The sequence below is a fragment of the Martes martes genome, assembly GCF_963455335.1.
Source record: "Martes martes genome assembly, chromosome: 1".
NCBI classification, from domain to species: domain Eukaryota; kingdom Metazoa; phylum Chordata; class Mammalia; order Carnivora; family Mustelidae; genus Martes; species Martes martes.
Window position 1 is genome coordinate 201407841 of NC_137888.1, and position 26330 is coordinate 201434170.

At 50.4% G+C, this 26330-nt stretch overlaps 2 protein-coding genes across 5 annotated transcripts in view; one reads left to right on the forward strand and one right to left on the reverse strand.

Annotated features, from left to right (window-relative positions):
• The window catches only part of SLC6A20 (solute carrier family 6 member 20), a gene marked incomplete at both ends in the record, with an annotated part of 31281 nt that extends 24819 nt beyond the window's left edge, over positions 1–6462 (forward strand). For all 4 annotated transcript variants that reach the window (XM_080810984.1, XM_080810981.1, XM_080810982.1 and 1 more), the window contains 4 exons: positions 615–819; positions 2788–2947; positions 4504–4669; positions 6313–6462. In XM_080810984.1, the coding sequence (XP_080667110.1) occupies positions 615–819; positions 2788–2947; positions 4504–4669; positions 6313–6462 (681 nt within the window). The remainder of the gene's footprint in view (positions 1–614; positions 820–2787; positions 2948–4503; positions 4670–6312) is intronic.
• Positions 6463–12636: 6174 nt separating this feature from the next.
• The window catches only part of SACM1L (SAC1 like phosphatidylinositide phosphatase), a 60904-nt gene continuing 47210 nt past the window's right edge, over positions 12637–26330 (reverse strand). Inside the window, exons 13-20 of the mRNA XM_080806886.1 lie at positions 25506–25604; positions 22978–23116; positions 20728–20797; positions 20534–20606; positions 19718–19811; positions 19512–19604; positions 18511–18568; positions 12637–14518 (exon numbers count right to left, since the gene is read on the reverse strand). Of these exons, the coding sequence (XP_080663012.1) occupies positions 14382–14518; positions 18511–18568; positions 19512–19604; positions 19718–19811; positions 20534–20606; positions 20728–20797; positions 22978–23116; positions 25506–25604 (763 nt within the window). The 3' untranslated portion in view covers positions 12637–14381. The remainder of the gene's footprint in view (positions 14519–18510; positions 18569–19511; positions 19605–19717; positions 19812–20533; positions 20607–20727; positions 20798–22977; positions 23117–25505; positions 25605–26330) is intronic.

Consider the following 26330-nt stretch of genomic DNA (forward strand, 5'->3'; position numbering starts at 1 on the left):
AAGCTCACTGCTTGATCCTCTCTGGTGGTCCTGCGGGTCTACGTTGCAGGAGCTTGCCCCCAGAGAGGGTTTGCTTCTGCGGCTGGTACCCAGGGGGCACCCTCCCCCCGCCAACCCCAAGACCTCTTCCAACCCTCTTGGAGGGTTTGTCTGTAAGCGGGAGCTCCAGGCTCTGGTTCCACAGGTCGCTGTCCCCGCAACAGCGGTATCCCTGCAGGGCTCCTGCTGCGGAGCAACCCTGCCCTCCCAGGCCCCGCGGCTTCACCCACCCACCTCGCCTCCCAGCCACTGGGGCCTCAGAGCGCCTCGGTGGCCATCCTGTTGGAAGCACAAATTATCTGAACCTTGTCTGATTGTATTTCATTCCGAATGGATCTGAGTTGGGGCGGAGATGGGAGCTCAGTGTTCCGAAGTGATGAAAGGGGCTCCTGACGGCTCACGTGTCTACCCAGCCCCACTAAGCCCGAGGGGCCGGTGTGCAGATGGCAAACCCCAGCTTGGCCCGAGGCTTCTCCGGGCCACTTCCCAGGTCCCGCAGGTTGCTTCGCATCAGGTGCGCTTAAGGAGTCCCAAGCCCCTTGGGTGGGTAACTGCCGTCTTCTCACCACGGGCAGGCGGTCCAGGGCACCGGCCTGTCTTTCATCGTCTACACTGAGGCCATTAAAAACATGGAGGTGTCCCAGCTGTGGTCAGTGCTCTATTTCTTCATGCTGCTGATGCTGGGCATTGGGAGCATGCTGGGGAACACGGCGGCCATCCTCACGCCTCTGACCGACAGCAAGGTCGTCTCCAGCCACCTGCCCAAAGAGGCCATCTCCGGTGAGTGGGCCCGTCTGTGGGGGGATGTGGGGTTCGGGGAGGGCCAAGCACGGGGCACAAGCAGATGGACGAGGCTTGTGCTCATCAAGGGGGCCTGCCGTGGTCTCTCGTCCTCGGGGCCATGTGGGACCTGGAGCGCGTGACTCACCCGTGCCTCTGGTTCTCCATCATGGGGAAGCGCAGTGGGGATGGCCAGACTCACCAGCATGGTGCTCCAGACTCTTCAGGCTAGGAGACAATCTGCTCTGGTCTTTGTCTGTTTCAGTCGAAGTGCAGCACTTAGAACATGTACATTTCCTAAACACAATCTCAGTGATTTTTTTTAAAGATTTTATTTATTTATTTGACAGACAGAGGTCACAAGTAGGCAGAGAGAGGGGGAAGCAGGCTCTCCGTGAGCAGAGAGCCTGATGCGGGGCTCAATCCCAGGACCCTGAGTTCATGACCCAAGCCGAGGGCAGAGGCCCAACCCACTGAGCCACCCAGGCGCCCCAATCTCAGTGATTTTTACATGTAACCACCCAAGAAACCACCACCTAAGTCAAGATACAGAGCGTTTCCAGCACCCCCGAGAGCCCCTCCCCACCCCTTCCCAGTCCGTATGCTCCCAGCCCCAGAAGCCACCTGTTTGTGACTGCTACCTTTTTAGGATCGTTTCTCCGGCTCTTGAACTTCATATACATGGAATCACGCTGTCTGTGCTCTGTGTGTCTCTTGTCTTCACCAAACTCGGTGCGGTCCTCCCCGTTGTTGCAAGCGACCATCGATCTGTCCCTTTCCCACCTGTGTGATAGATGATCCCCTAGAAGACCACCCAGCACTGTGTATCTTCCCTTCTGCTGTTGGGGGCCATTTGGGTTGCTAGGGAAGGAACGTGTTTTTCTAATCACCCCTCTCCCCGCTTCACTCCACCACCCTTCTGCTCCACCATCATACCTGGTGGTGTCTGGGGAACCCAGTGGCCCCCACTCCTGCCCATGATGACACCATCCCACCACATCTAGGACATCCCTTCTCCCAGCCTGCATCCCACGCAGCTCCCATCCCATCCCCTTAAAGTCCTGGCCAGCCAGGTGGAGCCACCCACCCCTTGTCAGACAGAACCTTCTAGCCCTGAGCATCACTCTTCCCACATGGTCTCTGTGGCTACATGCTATGTGCCGTTAGCTCCCAGCCAGCACGTAGCCCCTTTCTCAAGGTGTATCCCCTCAAGATGGCACAGGGGCTTGGTGATGGGTGGGACACGGTGTGGCAGTGGGAAGGGCAGGTGAGAGCTTGAGGGTCAAATACTTTGTGGGGTCCCTGGGGGAGTCCGCCAGTGGAGACTGGGACAAGAACCTGGGTTCTGGAAGCAGAAGGGCCTCTGTCTGAGTCCCGAATTCACCTCTTAGATGCTGTGGGATGTTGGGAAAGTTCCTGCATATCTTTGAGCCTTGGTTTCCCCAGCTGTGAAAGGGAGCTCCCCAGGCTGTTGGATCCAATGCACGAGACGTGCCAGGGGCACGTACAGTGGGAGCTGGTAAACATTCCTGTCTTCTTCTCCCCTCCCTACTCCCTCGTCTGGCCAGACATGAGTCCTCTCTAGGAGGTTCTGAGAGGGGTGCCCCGATTCACCTCCGTGAGCTCAGAAGCTGAGTTGTAGGGGTAAACGGCATCATCAGACCCGCAGCCTGGGTGGAACCCCCCCTCCCCCCCCGTAGGACGGCAGTGCCCACAACTTTCTCTTTTCCGCTAAGCTTGATGCCCCCTGCAAGACAGCTCCCTGAATTAACATTAGTGACTTGTGCAGATACACACTCCTTGGGACACCTTTGTTGTCCCCTGAACCCACACACCTGTGGCATGCAGAGGCAGAGAGGCCAGTCCATGGCTGAGTCCCCCTGGGGTCCATGGCTCCACAGGGGCATAGGAAACTGGATGAACGGGTAGGCGTCTCGGGCAAGTGAGCGTGTGGTCTTGTGGCCCCAGGTCTGGTGTGCCTTGTCAACTGTGTCATCGGCCTGGTGTTCACCATGGAGTCTGGCAACTATTGGTTCGACATATTCAATGACTACGCGGCCACGCTGTCCCTGCTGCTTATCGTCCTGGTGGAGACCATTGCTGTGTGTTACGTGTATGGGCTGAGGAGGTAAGGAGGCCCCACCCCGACACCTGCTGGGGGAAGGGCCCAGGAAGGCCACGCCCGCACGAAGGCCTCGCCCCACAAGGAAAGCGAGTCCCTTTCCACAGTAAGTCCCTTACTTTTCTCCTCCAACTTGGCACTGTTTTTCCCGTGGCCCAGCTAATTCTCTGCCTTGCTCCCACCTTCAACCAGTATCTCATCTTTCCGCTTTCTGTATTGCAACGGGATTGGGGAGGGCCAGCCATGACCCTAGAAACCAGACCCGTTGAGCCACGTTTCCCTCTGTGTCCTTGGAAGCTCTGGGGTCCCCTGTCACACCAAGGGACTCACATGATCAAGTAATTTCGGGACGTCACAAATAAGAGAGAGTCAACATTTTTTTCCTATAGGACTTCTTGGAGCCTCAAAGACCACTGTGAGTCTCAAAGAGAGGGTATAATGTGTAGCATGTCCAAAGTCAAGAAAGACTTCTCTATCTGTCCCTCCATTTGCTGTCTGTCGAGGACATTCGGGTTAGAGTGACCCATTCTCCTTGTTTTCCCAGGACCAAGGGGTTTCCTGGGACATTCAGTGCGAACACTGGGGATGTCCTGGGTCGACCGGGACAAGTGGGTCACCTAGATGTGGTAGTCTAGAGGGAGAAGCAGATCGGTCCCCTGAAAGGGTAGGTGTTTCCCAGGAAGAGAGAAGGTTGCGGCAAGAGGACCAAAAGTCAGGGCCCAGGGGAGATGCTGGAGAAGGGACACAAGTCCATGCAAAGGGGCGGTACTACGTGGTTAGGGCCAGAGGGAGGGAGAAACCAAAGGTGTCTGGCAGAGCAGAGTTTGTAAGCAGCAGGACCCAGGAATGGCCGGGAGAGGGGAGTCCCTCTGCTCGCCATCTAGTGGCCACTGAGCCACAGTGCCATGTCACCCTTCTTTCCACCGCCAGCTAACTCTTCCCACATCTCTCTATCCAGGCATGTTGCGGGAGGGGGGGGGGGACACGGGGAGGGGGGTTTGCGCAGAGGATGTGAAGGAACAAAAGAACGTGTCACCTTGAAAAATCTCGGGCATTCACATGAAGCACAGGAGGCTTCATGGCCTGAAACCCAGGGTCCAGCCAGGTCAGCAGCAGCATGGGAACAGGTGGCTGTCTGCAGGCTTCTGTGGGAACTCAGCACAAGCCACAGGCCCAAGTGTGGCAGGTGGCCGTGGCTGCTGCTGGTGATGGTCCGGCCTCACCCCACGTCACCCCCGCCCCTTTCCATGCCTGCTTCTCCCGCCACGGGGAGTGGCCCCCTGGTCTACCCCAGCAGCCTTCATCCGAAGGTGGCACCAGGAAGGTATCTTCTGATGTCCCCGTAACCATGAGGCAGTTGCTTTGCTGCCCTGCTCTGTGGCGGCCTCAGCCCTTCTCCCCTCCCCACCCCGCACACCCTCTCCGAGGTGTCAGGGACCCCAAAGAGGTCATCATCGGTGGTGCTCAGAACGGAATATTTCTAAGCAAAGGGATATGAAAGCTGGAGCCCTCTTGCCCCAACAGCATGGATAATCCTGACTTTCTCCACATTTTCCAAACAGATTTGAAAGTGACCTTCAGGCCATGACCGGTCGTGGCCTGAACTGGTACTGGAAGGCCATGTGGGCCGGCGTGAGCCCGCTGCTTATCGTCAGCCTCTTTGTCTTCTACCTGAGTGACTACATCCTCACGGGGACCCTGCAGTACCAAGCGTGGGACGCCTTCCAGGTACCCTCCGGCTCCGGGCCCCCTGGGCTCCCTCCCAAGCACCGGCTTTACGTTCGCTGAAACCAAAGACCTATTTCCCTGGGGTGGGCAGGTCGGTTGTCACGACACAGAAACACCACCCGGGTATTGAAAAACACTCAGCTTAGGACAGCAGAAGTGGGCTTTGGTTTTTCACTGTGTACTCCAGTAAAGAGAGTAGGATTCCCTCCCAGGACTTCCCAGGGGGCCTCTGGAGGCCAGTAGAAGGTCTGCCAGGTGCTGGTTCCCGCCCCTGACCTCTGTCCACTTAGGCCTTCTCGGGGAAGGCAGAGCGAGCCAGGAGGGCCCGGCCCTGGAAAGCATGGCCCCTGGAAAGCATGGCCCCTGGAAGGGACATTGCAGGAGCCCGAGGGGACCTGCATCAGCACTTGGGTGCCGGATCCTGGCAGGGTCTGGGTCCGGGTGCGGCTGGGACAGACAGAGCAGGCTCGCTTGGTGCTCCACGAAGCTGCTGTGCCCCAACCGGAAGGACATCGTGTCAGCATGTGAATAGCCAGGGGCCGTACGGGGACCCTCGGCCTCACGCCAGGCCGACTGTCCCGATACAGACGCGCTTTCATAGAGAACGTGACCGATGGCGGCAGAAGGCGCCCCCACCCCTGGTTCCAGCAGCTGCGCTTCTCCAGCCGTGGCTGGCAGACTGGGGTGTGTCTTCCCCAATCCATAGCCGTCTGATATGTCTGTAAAATGCAAGGACAGTGAAGCACTTGAAAAGTGACATGAGGAGAATATCTGTAGAAAACAAGCTCCCATCACTTCTGATACCCAACAGACGGAAGACGAAGCGGTCACATTGCTACAGCAGCGTCTCAGTGACCCCCCACCCCCACCCTGCCCCAGATTCTGCACGGGTCCGGATGGAACAAAAAAAGGGAATAGACGAGCAACAAAATTTGCGGGCTGGTTTCCCACACCACACCCTAAGCAGCGTTTGGGTTCACAAACCACGCTTGGGCGACAGCAAACACCCGCTTCCCCTGGGCGTAGCTGTTCCGTGGCTCCCGCGTGGAAAGGCGGCCTTTATAGGCCTTTTCTCATCAGCTTTAATTCATGTGCGTTCAGGGAAACGTCCAGCAACTGAATCCAGAGGTCCCTCAAGTTTCTCCTGACCAGGGCTGTGCCATTCAAGATGGCAGCCAACAGCCACATGGGGCTGTGCCCATCTGAGTTCACCGCAATTGCATACAATTTAAAATTCAGTTCTTCACTCTCACCAGCCACATTTCCAGGGCTCAGTAGCCCCCTGTGTCTGGTGGCTGCCATGTTGGACAAACCTGATACGGAACACGTCTGTCATCACAGAACGTTCTGTTGGGCAAGTTAGCCCCCTGCACGTAGGTGCCCCTATCGGTGCCCCAAAGGGAAGGACCTTGATTATTCCTGTCCGTGACCCTTCAGAGGCAGAGCCAAAATAGTGGCTGTATGCATGCTAGCTCAAGTTCACGGAAGAGAGAGAAGGCAAGGGGGCCGGTCTATCCAGCATACTTGCTGGTGAGCTGCAGAGCCAGGTGGCCCCGGACACCCCCCCAGCACACGGCCTCTCCGCCAGGCCAACCTCTGCCTGCAGTGGTTTCCTCCTGCTGACCCTCAGTTTCCCCTTGCAGGGTCAGCTCGTGACCAAGGACTACCCCCCATACGCCCTGGCCGTCATCGGGCTGCTGGTGGCCTCCTCCATCATGTGCATCCCCCTGGTGGCCCTGGGGACTTTCATCACACGCTGTCTCAAGAGGGGAGACACGCCCCCCGCGGCCTGAGGACTGGGCTTCCCAGAGACCATGCTCAGCTGCTCCCTGTCCGGCAGCTACGACTTACAGACGCAGTCTCCTTGGCTGCTTGGGACAATATTTGCTCCAGAAACACTCAGCCTGTCGTCTTCCTGAGTTCGTCAAGAAGGACTGTGGAGGAAGAAGGTTCCCTTGGGAGGACCCACACCCCCCCCCACCCTCGGAGCAGTCCCTGCTCCCCTCTGCGCCCCTCCCTGTGACCAGAGACACAGGCTTTTCAAGGCCAGTCTGGAAGACAACTGCTTTCTTGACTCTAGGGAAGTCCTAGAATTAGGCCACACTGTGAGCTGAAATTTGACTCTAATTTTCATGGAATAAAATTTAAGCGACTTTTTTCTTCTTCTGAAGAAATCCCAAAATAGGAGAGGGCAGTTGTTTTTTAGATCAGCTGGAAGAGAGGTTTTCTCCAAGTGCCTGAGATGACAGCCGAATGTCACTGGTGCAAAACCAGGTCTCTTTTTTTGAGTCCCCATGAATATGTAACTGTTGGGTCCTTCACTAACACGACCGACTGGCCATGTGGAAGGAGGCCTTTGCTGGGGTCCACAAAGGGGCTCACTTCTGTGATCCGAGGTCTCTCACAGTGGGTCCAGGCCCGGTCCTCCCAATTATGGTGCGCAACCCTAAACCACCTGAGAAGTCCATGCAGACGGCCCCTACCCCGGGTGTTGGAAAAGATGCCAGAACTGCTTCTGGGTGAGGGCACAGCCAACTTGGTGTTCTGTTTGGACATGGCAGCCAACTCATTAGAGCAAAGACCATGAACGTCACTTATAGTCCATCTTAAATTATTTGTACATAGGTTCTCTAGAATGTATAAAACAGAGCCTCTTGAAACTGAAGATACCATATTTATGATACAGCATCAGTCCATAGTGCCAATGTTTCCTGTCTTTGTTTGACCGCAGTAAGTAGGTCAAGGTTATTCCTAAGCGGAGAGGGCCCCTTCCTGCCCTAACATTCTGTGCTTCCCCGACATACAGGATTCAGGGAAGTTTCTTTGGGTAGATTTGTACAAACATCTTCCACAGACACTTAAACATGTGGGGCATCAGTTGGAGGGTTTTTTGTTGGTGTGTTGTTTTTTTTTTAAACTTCATTTTCATGGCTCTAAGTGTCCTATATAACAAAAATAGGCATTAGGTCTTTTGCCGCCTTATAGCCATCCTATCAATATTTCACAACTTCACCTCATGGCCAGTTATTTAAAAAAAAAGTCACTTGCCTCTAGAATGCACCAGCATTTCCTAACCACAAATACTCAGTCCTCTGATTTTCTTCATCAGAGGGTTTAGGGCCAACAAACCTTACCTACCAGGGCTTAAAGAGTAGGCACACTCCATGTCAAATACACAGCACAGTCTGTTCCTGAATCCCTACAGAGAGGAACCCCCCCCTCCAAGCTCACAGGCACAGTCATGGTCTTACAACATGGGCCACCCCTCCTGGGGTCTGGTGTCAGCGGGGTGTGTCAGCCCTAAATGCCAAGTAGCCTCAGGACCATGGGGGCTGACGCCATCCTCATTCCTGTATTGAGTTACTGTATGTCCCTGCCGCTACCCCTGGCCGCCCATCCAAACCACCTGGGAGCGAGGCTTGCTGTCTCCCTGTGCTGACCCAGGCCCTGCCCGGAGCCAGCCCAACCCAAGGGCCAGGGCCCCATGACGGGTCGTGCATTTAGGAATACTTACATCAAAAAGAACCTTCAGACATTTAAAAGCATTTTTGAGTCCTTCAATTGTAATGGAAAAGCCACTTCTACAGAATAATTTTTGCACCCCAAGCTGGACAGATGAAATCACGCTATTTTAGAATAATGCACTTGAGATAAAAAGGCCTCAGGTTTTGGTTCAGTTTTATTCTGGTTCCTGTGAACTTCATGAAGAGCAGAACAGTTCTCAAGCATCCTCTTGAAGCCATAGTTAAGTCCTGTCTCGAAAAAATCCTCAGTTGACCATTTTCAGGGTATTGCACGGAAGTGGTCATCTGCCGTTCGTCCACCTGCCTCCCAGAGAGCTGGAGGGGGAAAGCAACGTTCCATCCCTGTCCACGTGACAGTCACCTAGATGCCACCGCCAGATTGCAGGCTCCAGGGAGCTTTCTATTAATGCTGGAGACATAATGGCCCTTGGCTTAGCTCTAAGAAATCAGGGAGGGAACTATCTGGTTTTTAGCCACTGTCCCCATAAATAAAGCCCTAGACAAGTGTATCTGTAAAGGTTTTGGTTATGTACTGGCTGCAGTTTTAAGAGCTCTCCACACAAGATTTTCCTTCGTTATGTAAAGAGACGAGTTGATTTGGGAAACATGACAAATAAAGGAGAATCCAGCTAGCGTCTTGTTTCTGTCACCTTCTCCGTGTTTCGCCCACACAGCCAGTGAAGCCACACTGATGCGGTACACAAAGACCCTAATGGGATGGTCAGATTCCCCAAGAAAAGCCAGAAAAATGATGTCTAATTTGCTGCATATAAAACAGGGTGACCTCAGAATCTTTTCAACCCTTCTGACAGGCATCCTGGGCAGCCTGTCTGTCTCAGGGTCTGGCTGAGGCCATAAGAAACCGCAGTAGGCATGAGTGTGCCCTTAACAACTGTGCTGGGGGCAGAGGGGGCGTACGCAAACTGCTGTGTTCGACTTTTGTCTGCGTTACATAAAAGATGAATCTGTGGCTGTTCCATTTGATTGACAGAAAAGCTGGGACAGAGAATGAACTCCCCGATCAGTTTTTACTTGACATTAGTCAGGGGAAGAAAAATAAGTAACAGATTCAAACATCCACTTGTAAGGCTAAAACATCATTGACAAACAGGAAATTCTCAACCAGAATGCCTTGACCAGTCCCTGACATGGGAACCACTTCTCTTCCTGACTGTGGCTCACCTGCACAGCATCAGTGTTTATTAAGAGCACCAGCTGGTGGGTTACACACCAGTCCCGGGGTAGGTGCTGGGGACGGTGTTGAACACAACAGACATCATCCCTGGCCTTCCTGGCACTTACGTTCTGGGAGGGAAGAGAGACAGTCATGGGCAACGAATGAGTACAGACTGTGATCGTTTCTAAGAAGGCAAGAAATGGGTCAAGTGATGGTATGAGAGGGAAAGTACTTCAATCAGGTGGTTGAGGAGGAGCTCTGAGGATGGAATGTCTGTCTAGACAGAGTCAACGGCATGTGCAAAGGCCCAGAGGTGAGAAAGAGCAGAAAGGAGGCCAATGGTAGGAACGGAGAGAGTGCTCAGAGGTACGGTTGGAGGAGTGGGCAGGGTTGAGTCAGTGAGGCCTCCTGGGCCAGGCAAGGGGCTTAGATTTTTCTTCAAAGAGCAACAGAACCCCACTGAGGGTTTAACGTGGGCGCCTTGCCCTGTGTGATCTGTGGGAGAAGATTTATATAGCACATATAACCAACAAACAACTCTAGAATATAAAGAAGTTCACAACAAACCAAGAAGGACAGACAATCTAACAGAAACTGGCAAAAGACATCAACAAGGCACAAAACAGGAACACCGATGACCAAAGAAAGAATGACAAAAAGATGCTCAGGGTCATCAGTGATTGGAGAAATGCCAGAATGAGATCGGTATCTCATCTGTACCTGCTAGATGAAAAAAATCAGGAAGTCTGGCATATTGAGCGCTGATAGTCACGTGGAACCACTCGGCACAGAAATGGCACAAGCCCATTTAGAAAATGATTTCATGTTATTCTTGTGTTTCTGGCTCCTCGTTCTCCTACTGGGGAGACAGCAGGGAAAGAGACACTCCCACGGGAGCCAGGAGGCGTGGAGAAGGTGCACAGCCGTATCAAGTGCAAGAGTTACCAACCAGAAACCACCGAAATGTCCATCAGCATCAGACCGGACCAGATAAAAAGGAACATGTGATCTATTAAATCTCAATGAACACAGAGACTGTCATAAATTCATTCATTATAAACTAGTTGGCAGAAGGGGACGACAGCTGGGACCACCGATGCGGAGGAGTCCTAGAAATATCACGCTGAGTGCGCACACAACGATATTAAGGATATACAGATGGACTCAACTAGTAAGGCGAGGAAATGCAGGAAGAGCACGCAAGGCCAGTGGAAAGCTCTCTGGAAGGACGCAGGGGTGGATCTGGGAAGAACACGGGCCTCCCCGCAGGGTCTGCTCGACCCCATTCTGTTACGGGCCCCAACAGCACAGGAGGGAAGCCACAAAGCTTTAGACTGAGCCGAGGTACTGGACTTGTCCAGCAAAGACGCCTTCTTCCCCAGCGTTCCTCCCACAGAGAGAAGGGAGCCCGGAGCTATAGGTAGCAGTGGGGAGGTCCTTGCACACCGAGGTGTCTGTCTCCTCCTCCTCCCTCTCCCTTCTCTCCTGACCCCCAGCCTCCTCCCAGGTGACCGCAAGCTGCTGGTGATGGAGGGCCCCAGGCTCGGAGCCACACAGCCCATGCCCAGTGCAGCAGAGATGAGCGATTCCTGCCGGGCCCAGCCCAGACTACAGGGTTTGGGGAGCAAAACAAATGGTATCGCTGTTCTGTGCCGCTCCGGGGGCTAATGTGCCACGCAGTCTGGTTACCAGAACTCGTCGGTCCTGGTCTAAGCTGCACCACCTGGCAGGAGGCCACCGAACTCTGGGGCACCAGCCCAGCGTCTCGCTCCTCCCTGGCTGCAGGGGCAGGACTCCTAACACGGCCCCAGGGACGCCCACCTCCTGGCACTCATGCCCCACCCCTCGAATGAGCTGGACCCAGGGACTGGTTTCGAACCCACGGAGAACAGCAGACGTGATGGGACGACGTTTCTGAGATTCGGTTACGAGAATGGCACTTTGGTCTTGCTGGCTTCCATGAGCCAAGTGGCTTTGCTGGGGAGCCCACAGGCAATGGACAGGGCATTCTAAAAGCTTATCGTAACACGTCCTTATTGGGCTACTTTCTTCTGACATCGGGACTCTTGGAAGATAAAACCCCAAGACCTTGGTTTGTTTAAGCTGCTTCCCCCCAAGACACCCCCGGCACACCTCCAATTCCAGTCCGAACTGACCCCACAAGTACAGCCCAGGCCGTTAGAACCAAGGAATCTGCGTCACATGACTCTGGGGACTGGCACCCCCCCTACTCCTAGTCCCAGAATCCTCAACAGGACAAAGCTGGTCATTCTGGAACGGCAAGTAAGAGCAGTCACCGTGGGTCGCACACGGACTCACGTCTCACTTGTACTGGACGTAACCAGGCGATGACCTTTCTCTACGCCCCACGGAAGCAAGGAGCTAGAGATGAGCGGGCACACACACCGATTAGTGTATCAGAGGAAGGACAGACGGTCACAGGGGTGGGTGCGTGGGAGAGAATTCCTGAAAAACCCTTGGCAGGAAGCCGCTGGGGCGGCTCACCTTCAACAGCCTGGGCAGGAGAGGCAGCTGCTGGAGCCCAGAGAGCGGATGCTGGGGACAGGCACGACACAGCCCAAGGCGGCTCGGCTCATGGCGGGGACGGAGGACCCCACTGCCCATCTCCAAGGCCTTTTACCTCACTCCCCACGTGGGCAGGGGGCCTCCGAGGTGCATTCCCACCTGTTGCGGACACATTCCTGTGGCCCGAGAGATCAGTTTCTAATAGGCAAGACTTGTTGCTCTGCGCTGGTGAGACCTGTTGCCATTTTGAGAAACAAATTAACTTGGGGGGGGGAGGGTGCAGGGGATATCTTTTTATGGACAAATACTTTACTAAATAATTCGCTGGTTTTATCTTTAACTAAAAATTAATTATACACACGGACACGACTTCTCAAGTGATAACTGGAAAGCAGGTTTCAGCAGCTCTGAATTTTCTTGCTTCCTTACACTGTCTACTTTTCTATAAAGCCCCTGCATGCACTGCGTTGTGTGAGTTCTAAAATTCTAAAGTACAGGGGCACCTGGATGGCTCAGTCCGTTAAGCATCTACCTTGGGTTCAGGTCACGATCTCAGGGTCCTGGGATCGAGCCCTGCATCGGGCTCCCTGCTCAGCGGGGGGCCTGCTTCTCCCTCTCCTGCTGCCCCTGCATGTGTCCTCGCTCGCTCTCTCTCTCAAATAAAACCTTTTTTAAAAAGTTGTAAAATAAAAAAAGAACCTCCCTTTTAAGACAAAGTATAGGAGTGATACCAACAGTGGTTAGAAAAGAATATGACATTTATTTTCACTTAAGGATGTACAGTACATGAATTTAGAAATAAAATCACGGCAGGGCTCTGGATATGGACACTTTAGGTGCTGACACACTGGCCTGGTCCCCCCGCTGCGGAACAGCCACACGAGCCACATGAGCCACACGAGCCACACAAGCGGGGCGGCTCTCAGTGGGTCTTTGCTGTGGTTGTGGAAGTCAGATCTTCATGGGAGATGCCCAGGTGCACTTGACTTACTATATTACAGTAGACATGAACTGAGTTTCAAACATTTCATCTTTGGAACAAATTATGCTTATTTACATGTTAAGAATAGGTAGCTCTGATCACTTACCCTCCTGGGAGTTTTAATGAATGATTTTAAGCTCCAGAGGGCTTCCAGCTATTACCTCCTTTAGAGTTTCTAGAAGCAACGACTCTTATTAATGTTTATAAAAGATACTGTTGGGAAATAAAAAGTCATGTTGAAATAAAGGCGCTTTGAGAGATATTGAAGGACCACAGAAAGTCTTACTTACTATTGAAAAAAAAATGTACATATTTTCAAGCACAATGCAAATATCGTAGCAGGATTTAATCGAACGGTTTTAAAACAGTGGCAAGAATACTACCCTACACACTTTTCTAATATTTAAACCTCATAATTACAGTTTGAATACACAGTCCAACTTATAATCAGAACTATGCGCAGCTTCTAAAGCGTATTTTTCAGGCTTGTTTTTGCACATAAATTAACATTGAAGTTGGTCCTTGATTTGGAGAACTCCAGCTATGTGGAAGCACAAAATTTCAGACACACTTATTGACACAAACCTTTCCAGAGTGAGAAGGGCTGACGGTGCCATGCGTGGAGAGCGGCTGCTGCCTCCAAGTGCAACACCATGTCCCGCCAAGAGTCTCCCCGAGGCTCACGCAGCTCGATGAACAGGCCCGGTGGGGAGCAACACAGCCGGGAGGGAGGAGCTGGCCCGCCGAGGGGCTTCTCCACGTTGGGGTAAATCCTTAAAACAGAGGTGGCTTTGGACCTTTAGCATAAGACACAGACTTTACATTCTTTGATTTCATTTACACCTTTTAAAAAAGATAAAGTCTATCGGAACTTCCTCTTCTTTACACTCAAGTTCAAGCTGGACTCACAGAGCGGCCCAACCGAAACTCCACCGGAACGCCAGGCCCGGCTCCCCTCCGCCCGACCGAGAGGTCACGGGCTTCCCCGGCTAACTACCTGACGTCTGCGAGAGACTCACGCCGCGTGAACAGAGGTGCATTAGCTCATTATTCACCTTTTGAGAGAAGTCCAAAGATGTGCGGGGAAGTCTGCTTGCGATCAGGAACTGCCTTTACAGTGACAATAAGGAAACTGAGCTAGAAAAATAATTTTACCATTTTAAATATGGAAAGAAGCTAGATCTCTTAAATATATTACTTATTCTGCAAGAGTTGATTAAATCGACAAGGAACAGATTCCTTCCGCTCCAGGAGCTGGACTCAGGTTACCGTTTAATTACAGAAGAGCTTCCAATTATAACTAGAGCCGTCCCAGTAGTGAAGAGATGGTCAAGGCAGGAACTTTGGGCCGATTGTAGGTCCTTCCCTCAAACGGAGCACAGGGCAGGCTTCTGGAGAAAGGCTTTTGAAAGACCCTGGGCCCACGTGGAAAGCGGGTCAGTAAAGACTCCAGTTCTGCATAATGGAATCTTCCAAGCCAAGCCGCTTTCCACAGACACAAATTCAGTCCATCTTTTCTTTCTGGACCAATCTGGGAGCATCGACAAAATCCTTGCCGTTATAAAGAATAATGAAAAATGTTCCAATGCTTGCAACTCCCCAGAAGAGCACGTAGGCCAGTGTTTCTGTCCAAGTGTCACCTGTTGATATAAAAAAACAAAGAACTGGGGCACCTGGGTGGCTCAGTCAGTTGAGTATCTGCCTTTAGCTCAGGCCATGATCCCAGGGTCCTGGGATAGAGCCTCACTTCATGCTCCCTGCTCGGTGGGGAGCCTGATTCTCCCTCTCCTACTCCCTCTGCTTGTGCACTCTCTCACAGTCCCTCTCTCTCAAATAAATAAATAATCTTTTAAAATAAAAAATAGGAAAAAAATTTTTAAAAAACAAAGAGTTGGTAAATAAAAATCATTTTATTGAGGGGCACCCAGGTGGCTCAAATGGTCGAGCATCTGCCTTTGGCTCAGGTCATGATCTCGGGCTCCCCGTTCAGCGGGGAGTCTGCTTCTCCCTCCCCCTCTGCCCCTTCCCCCACTCGAGCGCACTGGCGTGCACGCGCTTTCTCTGTCTCTAACAAATAAATGGGATCCCAGATCTAGCTTTCAGCTGCTTAGCAACATTAAAGTCTAGTGTTTAAACATTACAATTTAAAGTTTAATCTTGACAACATCAAAGTTGATCAGCACATCTACAGGAAAAATACAACCACCTCTCAATTAAGGTTTGAACGACTGGATCTTGAACTCTGGCCGGCATCAGAATCCTTTCCAGAGCCCGATAAGACATCAGCTGCTGGGCAAGCCTAGAGATTCTGACTTGGCAGGTTGGGGGCCGGGGGGCCCAAGAATCTGAATTTCTAACAAGTTCTCAGATCATGTCAAGGCCACTGGCCCCGAGTCCACAGCATGAGAGCCACCTGACTAAACTGTGTGGAATCACACAAAAGATCATCTACTTTAAGATCAGGTACTTTCCTATTACAAGAAGCTATCAGTAATACATTCACCACAATCAAAATACCTACACAAAAACTAACTTCACAAAACACACGCTTCAGAAAAGCTCTGTATGAAAGCATATAAGATAAAACTTGGTAACAGATTTTAATGACCTACTGCACACAGCACTCCTGATAGGCATTTTTGCAACGTCTAGAGTTCAGGAAGGTTAGCAGCCGCGGGAAAAGATCTACTTTGCCCCACTCCTTGCCCAGTGGAACCGAGGGCTGCTTTTCTCCTGCAACAGGATCGGCCGGGGCCACAGATGGGGAGCCCCACGGAGCAGGAGATGGTGGGGGCGCGCACCAGGGGAGAACAGGCTCCAGGCTCCTTCCTTATCAGCTGTCAGAGTTCACGCTACCCTCATCCCCCATTCTCTAAAAACCCGAAGTACAGGCTACTCAGACACTATCCTATCTAAACATCACAGGGCTCATCATTTCATGGCAATGAACTGACACAAGATGTTGCATCCATCTCTCTGTACTTAAAAACACATACGGGGTGCCTGGGTGGCTCAGTTGGTTGAGTGACTGACTTCGGCTCAGATCATGATCCCGGAGTCCCAGGATCGAGTCCTGCATCGGGCTCCCTGCTTAGTGGGGAGTCTGCTTCTCCCTCTGACCCTCTCCCTCCTCAAGCTCGCTCTCACTCTCTCTCTCCTCAAATAAATAAAATCTTTTTAAAAAATGCAAATTTATGTGAGCACTAATATTCACACCTTTGAGTTTTAAAATTCTTCTCGGACAAAAAAGAAAGGCAGTTCCTCACAAGCCCAACTGGGGATCATCCCCAAAGGAGCTGTCCACCTGTTCAGGCTGAGCTCTCTGTCTTTTGACTTGCCTGCCTCTCCAGAGGCTCCAAAGGGAAGTCAAGAAAATACAGAACAGATCGAAGTAATGAAACAAATTCAACAGGACACAGGCTCCCAGAAAACGGCATCCGCTAGGCAGTGTTTTAAAGAAGTCAGGGAGTCGAGGGAGTAAAGAGCATGGGCGTCAGAGGAATCGTGGCGGCAGGTGCTGGCTGGCCCTGTCCTCTTCCTCCCTGCCCCGGAACCGGACCCAGCACCCGAGTTAGGCCACGCAGCTCTGCCTGCGCTCTAGGACCCCTCAGTCTATTTTGTACTCGGAGCTGAGAATGGTTTTTACACTTAAAGAGCTGTAAAAACAAACAATGGCAACAGAGATGATACGCAGTTTGGGAAGTCTAAACTAGTTATTATCTTGCCCTTTACAGAAAATGTTTGCTAACTGCTGCCCTAGAGTAACAACAGGATGGCTCCCTCCCCATGTGGTGACCGTCTGCAATGCTGAACCCCCAGGGGATTACGGGGTTGCAGAGACCAACAGGAAGCCTCGGAGCCTCCCCTCCAGAATGCACATGGGGGGCGGGGTTAAGGGTCCCTAGCTCAGCAAACTTGTGCCGAGGGCTTACTATATTCTGGACACTGGAGACAAAACAATGAGAAAGACATGGTCTCTGCCCTCAAAGAGTTGCTCATCCAGTGGGAAAGACAAACGAGTATGCAAATCATGACACACAAGGAGAAGTTCACACAGGGGATGCCAGGACACCGGAGAGGGACACCACCTCCGAAGAAGAGATCCCCAGGTGCTTATGCGGTCAGAGGACAAAGTGCTGTAAGAAAGGGACACAATGCTATAGAGATGAAAAGGGAGTAACGTCCATGTGGGAGAAAAAAAAGGGTCATGGTGAGAGGAGCGCATGGGAATGGGGCCCTGCCAGTGAGTGGGGCTCAGACAACACAGCCCCTAGTGCACAATACAGCCAACTCAGACTCCTAGCCCATAGCCCTGGGAAGTACTTAACGTAGACACATTTATCCTAAATGCTTATAAGCTTAGTAACACAGTAAAATACTGAGAGAAAAACAGAAAAAGTGAAGACCTTGTTAATACAAGTTCTTATCAATCTACTAAAAAAAATTTTTTTTTATTTTTTGAGATGGGGAGAGAGAGAATCTTAACCAGGTTCTGTGCTCAGCATGCAGCCAGGTGTGGGGCTCGATCTCAAGACCCTGAGATCATGAGCTGAGCTGAAATCAAGAGTCAGACGCTTAACTGACTGCACCACCCAGGCGCTCCTCAACCTACTAAAATTTGATGGTAAGTAGTGTGTTCCTCTACTAACAGCATTTATTTGTCCAATAGCAGGTGGCTAGTTAAATAAACTATATATCCATAAATGGATTTTAATGCAGCCATTACAAGTAAAGAACTTGGGGAAATGCTTTTACTGCTCAGTGAAAACATTACAAAAAATGTGTATCTCACTTGTGAAAAAAAATCACACATACTTACAAAGATTAAAACATCAAAATGTTAAGAGTAGTTAGCTTATCTCTAGAAGTCAGGATGATGAATAATATTTTCTTCTTTCTTGCCTAACTGTATTTTCTATAATTCTTATGTATCACTTGAGAGGTAAGAAACGAGAAGTTTAAACGTTAGGTAAAAAAACAAAAAACAACTGAGGATTGCCAGGGGGAGGGGGGTAGGGAGAAGGTGGCTGGGTTATGGACACTGGGGAGGGTATGTGCTATGGTGAGTGCTGGGAAGTGTGTAAACCTGGCGATTCACAGACTTGTACCCCTGGGGCTAATAATACATTATATGTTTATAAAAAATTTAAAAATTATTTTAAAAAAAGAGTATTAAAAAAACAAACAAACAAAAACAAAAAACTAGGGGCGCCTGCGTGGCTCAGTGGGTTAAGCCTCTGCCTTCAGCCCAGGTCATAATCTCAGGGTCCTGGGATCAAGCCCCACATAGAGCTCTCTGCTCAGCGGGGAGCCTGCTTCCCCCTCTCTCTCTGCCTGCCTCTCTGCCTACTTGTGATCTCTCTCTCTCTCTCTCTCTCTCAAATAAATAAATAAAATCTTAAAAACAAAAAACAAAAAACAAAAAAAACCTAAACAACGATTATCAGTATTTGTGAGCCTATGTTCTTCCTCCTGTCACATCTAAGGACTAATCACATCTGCTCGCTTTGCTCACGAAATTTAACAGGGAAACAGCAAGTGCCGAGTGAACTCGCCATCTCAAGGCGCCGTACAAGAAAAGTGCCACATTCTCAGGACTCAGCATGAGGCTGTGAAGGAAGAGCAGACTTACCGGCCATCAGCAAACAGATAATGCACATGGAGAAGGCAACAACCATGATAATAGGCAACTGAAAAGAAGAATGAAGAGACACGCCATCACTTAAGAACGCTACTCGAAGGCTGTGAAGTCAGCTGCGCTTGAAAAAGAATAAAACCCTTCTGCAACCCGATACACACAATATCTTTTCCCAACAAAACATCGTTATTTGGGGGGGTTCAATCACAGCTGCCCAAGTCTTTAGACTGATTAGGACACATATGAAGAAGCCTGGCTCTGGTCCAAACCCGGGAGGGCTAAGTGAGGGGGGGCTGACACGTGGGAGGCCAGGACGCCAGTCAGCTCCATTCGGGGACGGTCTGTCCGCTGGATGGGACCTCAGAGGGGCTCCTGCAAAGTCTGGTGAGCAGAGGAGTCAAAAAGGAGAGAAGTGTCAAAAACACACTCTGCCTTCCATGTTACTGGTCCCCAGCAACCCCCGATCGTGACAGGGAGTGGGGTCTTCTGGAAACGAGAAACCTTCCATGCTCCCCAGGCTCCCTTTTGCTCACGTGTTCTCGCACAGCAAGACAATGAAGTGTACCGGAAAACAAACACCCCACAATTATTTCACTCCTTTTTCTCATTTTCTCGAGGAAACAAAATTTTTACAGTCCATTTAGAACAATGTGTAAAGTTTTCAATCAAGGGGAGTCAGCACCATCTACACCTTCAGACATAATGCTTTTAAAAACTTGAAAAACGGGGTCATCTACTTGGTGTAGTCAGTTAAGCATCCGACTCTTTTGATTTCAGCTCAGATCATTTTCTCAGGTCGTGGGATCGAGCCCCGAGTCGGGCTTCATGATCAGCGGGGGGGGGGGGGGGGGGGGGGTAGGTGTTTGAGAGTCTTTCTTGCTCTCCCTCGGCCCCTCCCCACAGCCACTTGCACACACACTCTCTCTCTCTCAAATCAATCAATCAATCAATCTTTAAAAAAAAAAAAAAAAACTTGAAAAACAAAGGTTTCTTACAGCCAGGAATTTCAAATCCCGTGGAACACTTAAAGGACTATGAGATTCTAATTCATCCACTGAATAGTTCCCAAGAAATAAGTCTATGGAATCCTAGAACAGAGGAAGAAAATCAGTAACTTCCAGTGTGATGTAATTCTATTATTCAAGAAAAATACAGAGAGGACCACCCGAGGCACAAACATGAGCACCAAACACAAACCCACCTGCCTAAAGCCGTCTGAGAAGTTGTTCTTATAATACCGTATCAGGGAGTTCCAGCCATCCATCAGAAGTCCCAGCTGGGTTCTCTTCCCGGTTCTGGTTAAAAGACATGAATTCTGAGTTACAGATCTATATATTAAATTCTCCCACGGTTTTGTGGCCAGTAAGTACAGGGTATGGAGATAAGTGAGTTACAAAGATTTTAAAAATCAGCCCTGAAAGTATAAAGGAGACACCTCACAAAGGAAACCTCTAGCGGGTCCAAGAAATACATTCCTCTTCTAAAAATATTACCTATTATTAGGCACAACGAGAGAAACACTCGGGGCCAGCTGCAAAGGTAAGAAATGTGAAGAGAAACACCCAGCCCAGGTTAGGTGGTCAGAACACAGCAGACACTAGGAATCCTAGTTTGCTCCCAAGGAATCCCTATGGCAGAGAAAGATCCCCACCTGTAACAAATCCCCAGTGCCCTGACCTCTCCCTGACCAGTCCAGTCCTGGGAAGCCGCAGGGGCATCACCTAGCTGCTTCCCCGAGGTTCAGAGCCTCAGCCCCGCCAGGGACCACAGTGACTTGGGTGCACTGCGAGCTCTGGGAGGGGTTGCGGGGCCTTGGGTGCCTCCCACACGGCATAACCACCCATGGAGGCTTGGAACCCTCCAGCACCCGGGCCTCCCCTCCCAGCAAGCCTGACTTGACCGCTGTGACCCACGGCCCCAGGGACTGGGGCTCTGTTGCAGTCCAAAGGCTGCCGGGGCATCCTGATGGGATGGGAGACCCGTGGACCTGCAGCGCTACTAGAAAAGCACGGCTTGCCTGGTGAAGTCCGTCTTCAAGGCACCGGTGCCCGCGTACTGCTTGGCACAAGCATTTGCGTTGTCAGCCCAGGCTGTGAAAACACGGAAAAGTCAACGGGCAGTGATTTACGTGACAACCAGCATTCCTAAATCCAAACTATTAACTTATTTCACCACTTGAGTAACTTTGCCTCTATCAAGGAAATTACCTACCATTTTTGTAAATCTTCTCAAATTCATTTTGTTCTTCAAGCTTCTGTCCCACATGCAGAACTCCTAGTCTCTGGAATAAGAAGCACACCATACGCAAGTGTAACCGATTGCGGCGCACGTGATTCAGGTCCAGAGCAGACAGTCCCACATGGTACCATACGGTCCCTGGCTGCAGGCGGGAGATGTAGTCCTTGCCTATGACGCAGCGGGGGTGGGGTGGGGTGGGGGGGCAGCAGCTCACCACGGCCTCCCCTCTGAGGACTCCTCCCCTTGCACCCACCTTGTGCCCCAGCCCCGCAGGAACAGAGGGGCCAAAGGGAGAGTGGCAATAGGACCCCAGCCGTCACCTCCTCCTTCCCGGCCGCCCCCTAACCTCTCACTGCCTCCACCCTCTAGCGTCCCTACCACTATTGGCCCCAGGCTTCCCTCAGCCCCAGCCCCAGCCCCTCAGGGCCTCGTGCCACATGCCCACACCCACCTCCCCACAAACTGCACACACACAGCACCCCTTGTACATGACCTCAGAGGACTCCTGGACACGCTGAATCCCCCTGCGGACTTCCCGAAGGGCTCAGATTAGGAGCCCGTGCCTGGGTCCTCGTCCCGGACCTCAACCACCTCAGAGGCCCCATCATCCCTCTGCACCTCAGGTGACAGCTCACTATCTCTACCTCAGAGCCGCGCTCCCACCCCAGACAGCGCAGGAACCCCCGTGGTGACCCTCAGCTGGCAGGGGGAGGGCACGGCTGGAGGCCCCCCCACCAGCTGGCACCGACACCCCAAGACTCTCAGAAGGTTGCTCAGATTTTACAATACCGTATTCAGCCCATGGAAGAGTTAAGTATAGATTACAGAACCTGGTTCAATAAGCTTTTGTCTACTGGGCTGGGAAACCGTTTAGGGTTTTTTTGCTACTATCATTTCTATTAAAAAATATACCCTGATGTCAGTCCCACAGCACGAGGAGGACAGTACAAGACGAACTACAGCGCACTCAAGCAGGGAAAGTGCTCATCTGGCCTGCGTTGCTTAGGATTCAAGGGCACTTCATTTTAAAGAAGGTGTTCTACCCCCATCATGCCTTCCTGGTGTCACAAAATTATCCTAAACAAAGTTGAACCATCATAAACAAAGGTTACCATTCAGGCAAGAAACCACCTGGCATGCATATTGTGTGCCCCTTGTGATAAAGGCCAATGTGACCTGGAAATCCAGGCTTTACGTTTTTAATTCCAAGGATAAACACAAGAAAATATCTATAGCTCCTCTTCTCAATAGCCCAGTCTTGGTGGTAAAGCTAAGTTGTGCTGGAAACTTCTTACCTGAAGGTCAGTACTGCTAGCCAGTGATAAAACAGATGCACACGAAAACCACCCTGAGGTGCTACTCTGTGCCAACAGGAACGAAAGTTTTAACAGCTCAGCAGGCCAGAGTTCGATGAAACAGACTCACTTATCGTGCTCGCTGGTGTCAGGGGGAACTGCTATGACCCTCTTGGAAAGCGTATTCTCTTTAACGCAGTAAATTCCACTTCTAGCCATTAACCCAAAAGGAAGAATTCACGTTAATACTAACATGTGCAGTTGGGGCGCCTGGGTGGCTCAGTGGTTTATGCCTCTGCCTTCGGCTCAGGTCATGATCCCAGCGTCCTGGGATCGAGCCCCGCATTGGGCTCTCTGCTCAGCAGGGAGCCTGCTTCCTCCCTTCTCTCTCTGCTTGCCTCTCTGCCTACTTGTGATCTGTCCGTCAAATAAATAAATAAAATTTAAAAAAAAAAAATACTACCATGTGCAGATTTGGTCTCTACAGTACAATTTACAAGCCAAAAACATAGCAACTTAGTAAGTGCAACTCTTAAAACAACTATGGCTCCTCAAAATCCTGCAGGAAAAGGCAGAATTAAAAACTCTGGAAATGGGCGTCTGGCTGGCTCGGTCGGTGGAGCATGCAGCTCTTGATCTCAGGGTTGTGAGTTCAAGCCCCTCGATGGGTGGAGAGATTACTTAAACAAAATCTTTTAAAAAAAAAAAAAAAGCCCCCAAACTGCGTACACATACACTGACCACAAGTATGGAGATGTGCACACCTACGGACGGGAAGACAAAAACACAAAGGCTGGGTCAGCGTGGGCAGCACTGTGAATGTTTTCTGTCCTTTGCTTCTGTAATGGTTCTTGTTAAGGTTTTTAAGGATGCAGCTTCTTCCATTTTGGGCTCTACTGCGGACTGAGAAGAGACAGAGCGCACGCACCTGGAGCTGGGCCTGCAGCGAGCGGCGCGCCAGAAGGCTCTGGATCACATTGGTTCTGTCCAGACAGTCCATGCAGTTGCTGCGGAACACGCCCTCCTGGCTCGTCACCACCATGCCGGCCGCATCCACTAGAAAATAACTACAACATATTTGTATAAACACCCTCATACCACAGTCCGTCTGACGCACTGACGACCACCTCTCGCATCATGGCTCCCGTCGAAACATCAGGGAAACCGGCGCATTCAAGGGTCGGACGGGAAGCGCGTGGCCCAGGGGTGCGGGATGACCCGAGAGCCAAAAAGAAGTTGGAAGAGCTGAGGCCAGAAGCAGGACCCCTTCTGCCACAGCTGTTCATCATGGCCCTGTATACCAAGATTTCTCGAAGCATGACCCTACACAGTCTGTATCAGAATTCCCTGACCTGTTTGCCAGAAATGAACACACTTGGCCTTGAGATAAATTCAAGTCAGAGTCTCCGAAGCAAGGAAGGGCTGGAAATTGTGCATTAAGAACACTTTTAAAATCTTTCCAAAAATGGGTAATATATGCAAATACTACGAAGTTGGAAAGATTCAACGGGGTTATTTGAAAAATTGGGTTTCCTTTCTCCCCTTCACCACCCAGGTGTCTGCACTGGAGCCAACCATGGTCACCGATTCCTGTGTTTTGTTAATTTTTAACATTTCCCCAGATAATTCTATGAACTAAAAAACTGGACAAAGCGCCCTGTGGCAGGGAAGAGCCAAGACCCCGAGCCTTAGCTCCTCAGGCAACTTAGCAGCAGGGTAACTTCAAATCATCACCCTCATCTCTCCGAACCGAAGTTTTCATCCACAAACCCGAGGCAGCGCTGCCCCAAGGTCGGAATAAGGTCATGCACCATCCACAAGTGCTCAGCAGAGCGCACGGGACAGAGCACGCCATGAACACCACGTAACAGTAGTTTTACTGCAATTACTCCCCCAAATCAAAATGGGCAGAGAAACACACGAGATTTACCAGGGGCCAAATAAAAATCATGACCTTAAAAGTAAGGGCCCCCAAGAAAATGCCAAGGCTAAAAATCTAGATGAGGGTCACGCAGAGTTCGTGAGGTTCGTCTGGAGCTGGTGTGTGTAGTACGTGTGGCCATGAGTGCAGGGGGGCGCTGGCACCCCATGAGGACCTCAAAAATACATACTAGGTATTTTACAAATATTACTTCTTCAACTGTACACTGAGCCTATAAGGTAGTAATATTATCTCCACTTTACAAATGGAGAAACCAAGGTTTGAAGGTAACTAACTCACCCCTGGGTCACACAGCTAATAAGCAGCACACAGATTTTGGGGATTTGTGGGTAGCTCAGTCAGTTAAGCACCTGACCGTTGACCTGGGCTCAAGTCATGATCTCAGGGTCATGAGACAGAGCCCCAAGTCAGGCTCCATGCTCAGCGGGGAGTCTGCTTGTCCCTCTCCCTCTGCTCCTGCTCATATGTGCTAATACATATAAATCTTTTTTTAAAAAAAAGCAGCAAATTTCAAAATGAGATGTGTAAAACCCTGAAGCCCAGATTCTTTCCACTTCCTCACAAACCCCTGGGAAAAATGTCCAGAGAGGTCATGTGCAGGTCAATGGTAAAGCTCCACTGTCCCCATGGAACACAGTGGGTGGGGAGGGAGAGAGATCCTGGGGTCAATCCTCCTTTCTCACACGCTTGCACGACAGCAATTAAGGGGCAAACCAAAGGAGCCCCCTCCTCTGACAGTGTCCCAAGTCCAGCTGGTGTCACTCTAGCCCAGTAACAAAGTATGTTAGTCCCCCTTCACTAGCTGCTCCGGACAAAACCTCGTAGGAAAAGAGCAGATTTAACTAACTGCAGTCTACTACTTAATATGTACAAAATATTATTTCTAAAAACAGAAATGCCTAGGGAAAAAGTTCTACTACATTACTGTGCAACTAACATGAAAAAGTGCCCGTGGGTTGCCAGGGATAGAGCTACACACAGGCAGAACAACACGACTTCTTCTGGCTTTAGAGTAAGTGAAGACATGTGCTGAGGCGACCACAAACCCGGGAGCCAACGTGGTAAGTAACACGGTAAACACACACGGAAAGTACCATAAAGTTATTCAGACCCTTTGAACCATTAATCCTATTCTCAAGAATCTATTTTAGGAAATAATTTTCACAGAAGTAAGAATATATATGCCCAGAGTGATTCACTGCGGCTCAATCTTTTGTGGTAGGAAGAGGAAAGAAAACCAAGCCAGATGCTTAGTATGAAAAAGAACACTTAACTGAACCTGTATTATGAAACAGAAAAGCCATTAAACACCATCCTTACAGAGACAAAATCAGAGATCTGCGACAGAATTCTCAGTGAAAACAACTGAATATAAAAATACTAGTACATGAACTTCAATTATGTAAAGCTTTGTAAATAAGTGGCAGCTGATTCAAAAAACGTGAAAATAACTGGCTTTGGGTTGCTTTTAAGAATTTAAAAATATTCTTCCATGGAGGAATGAAATAGCTTACCTTAGTTCATCTTGAATTTCTGCTACCTGATCCACGAGAATACTTAGTCGATCCCATCTCATATTTTTACATTCTTTATGGAAGTCAAAGGCAACGTATCTACCAAAAGAAAAATATGCAGAAACTGACCAAAGATTAGTCACTTTCCTTCTACTACTACGTTCATAAGCTGATCTGCCTCTATTTGAACATATGGATTTCTTCTTCACTGCGTGTGGGGTTTACACACACACACACACACACACACACACACTCTTCTATCTTCACGTTTTCTTCTACATGCCCTGAGACAGGAGTAGAGAAGAAGCCCAGCACAAAGCAGAAGTGAACTCCGATACAGCAATCGGGTATATAATATAAACTTGGCCAAATGAATAGCCAGGGTATATTCCCTACCCTCAGGGACCCCAAGGCCCCTTTTTATCATTTTTCAAATCAGTTAAAATATTCAAAAGGGTGGGGCACCTGGGTGGCTCAGTGGGTTAAGGCCTCTGCCTTCGGCTCAGGTGATGATCTCAGGGTCCTGGGATCGAGCCCCGCATCGGGCTCTCTGCTCAGCGGGAAGGCTGCTTCCCTTCCTCTCTCTCTGCCTGCCTCTCTGCCTACTTGTGATTTCTGTCTGTCAAATAAATAAATAAAATCTTAAAAAATATATATATATATTCAAAGGGGTCAAACTCAAATCAGTGCGAGGAGGACTCAACAAGTGTCGCATCTGTACTGGGGTTTGTCAGAAGCACCGAGGAAGCATGGCCCCCACTCTGGTCACTTACTATTATCCATCACCTTCTCTAACAAATCAAAACATCTGCTGTCTTTAGCACT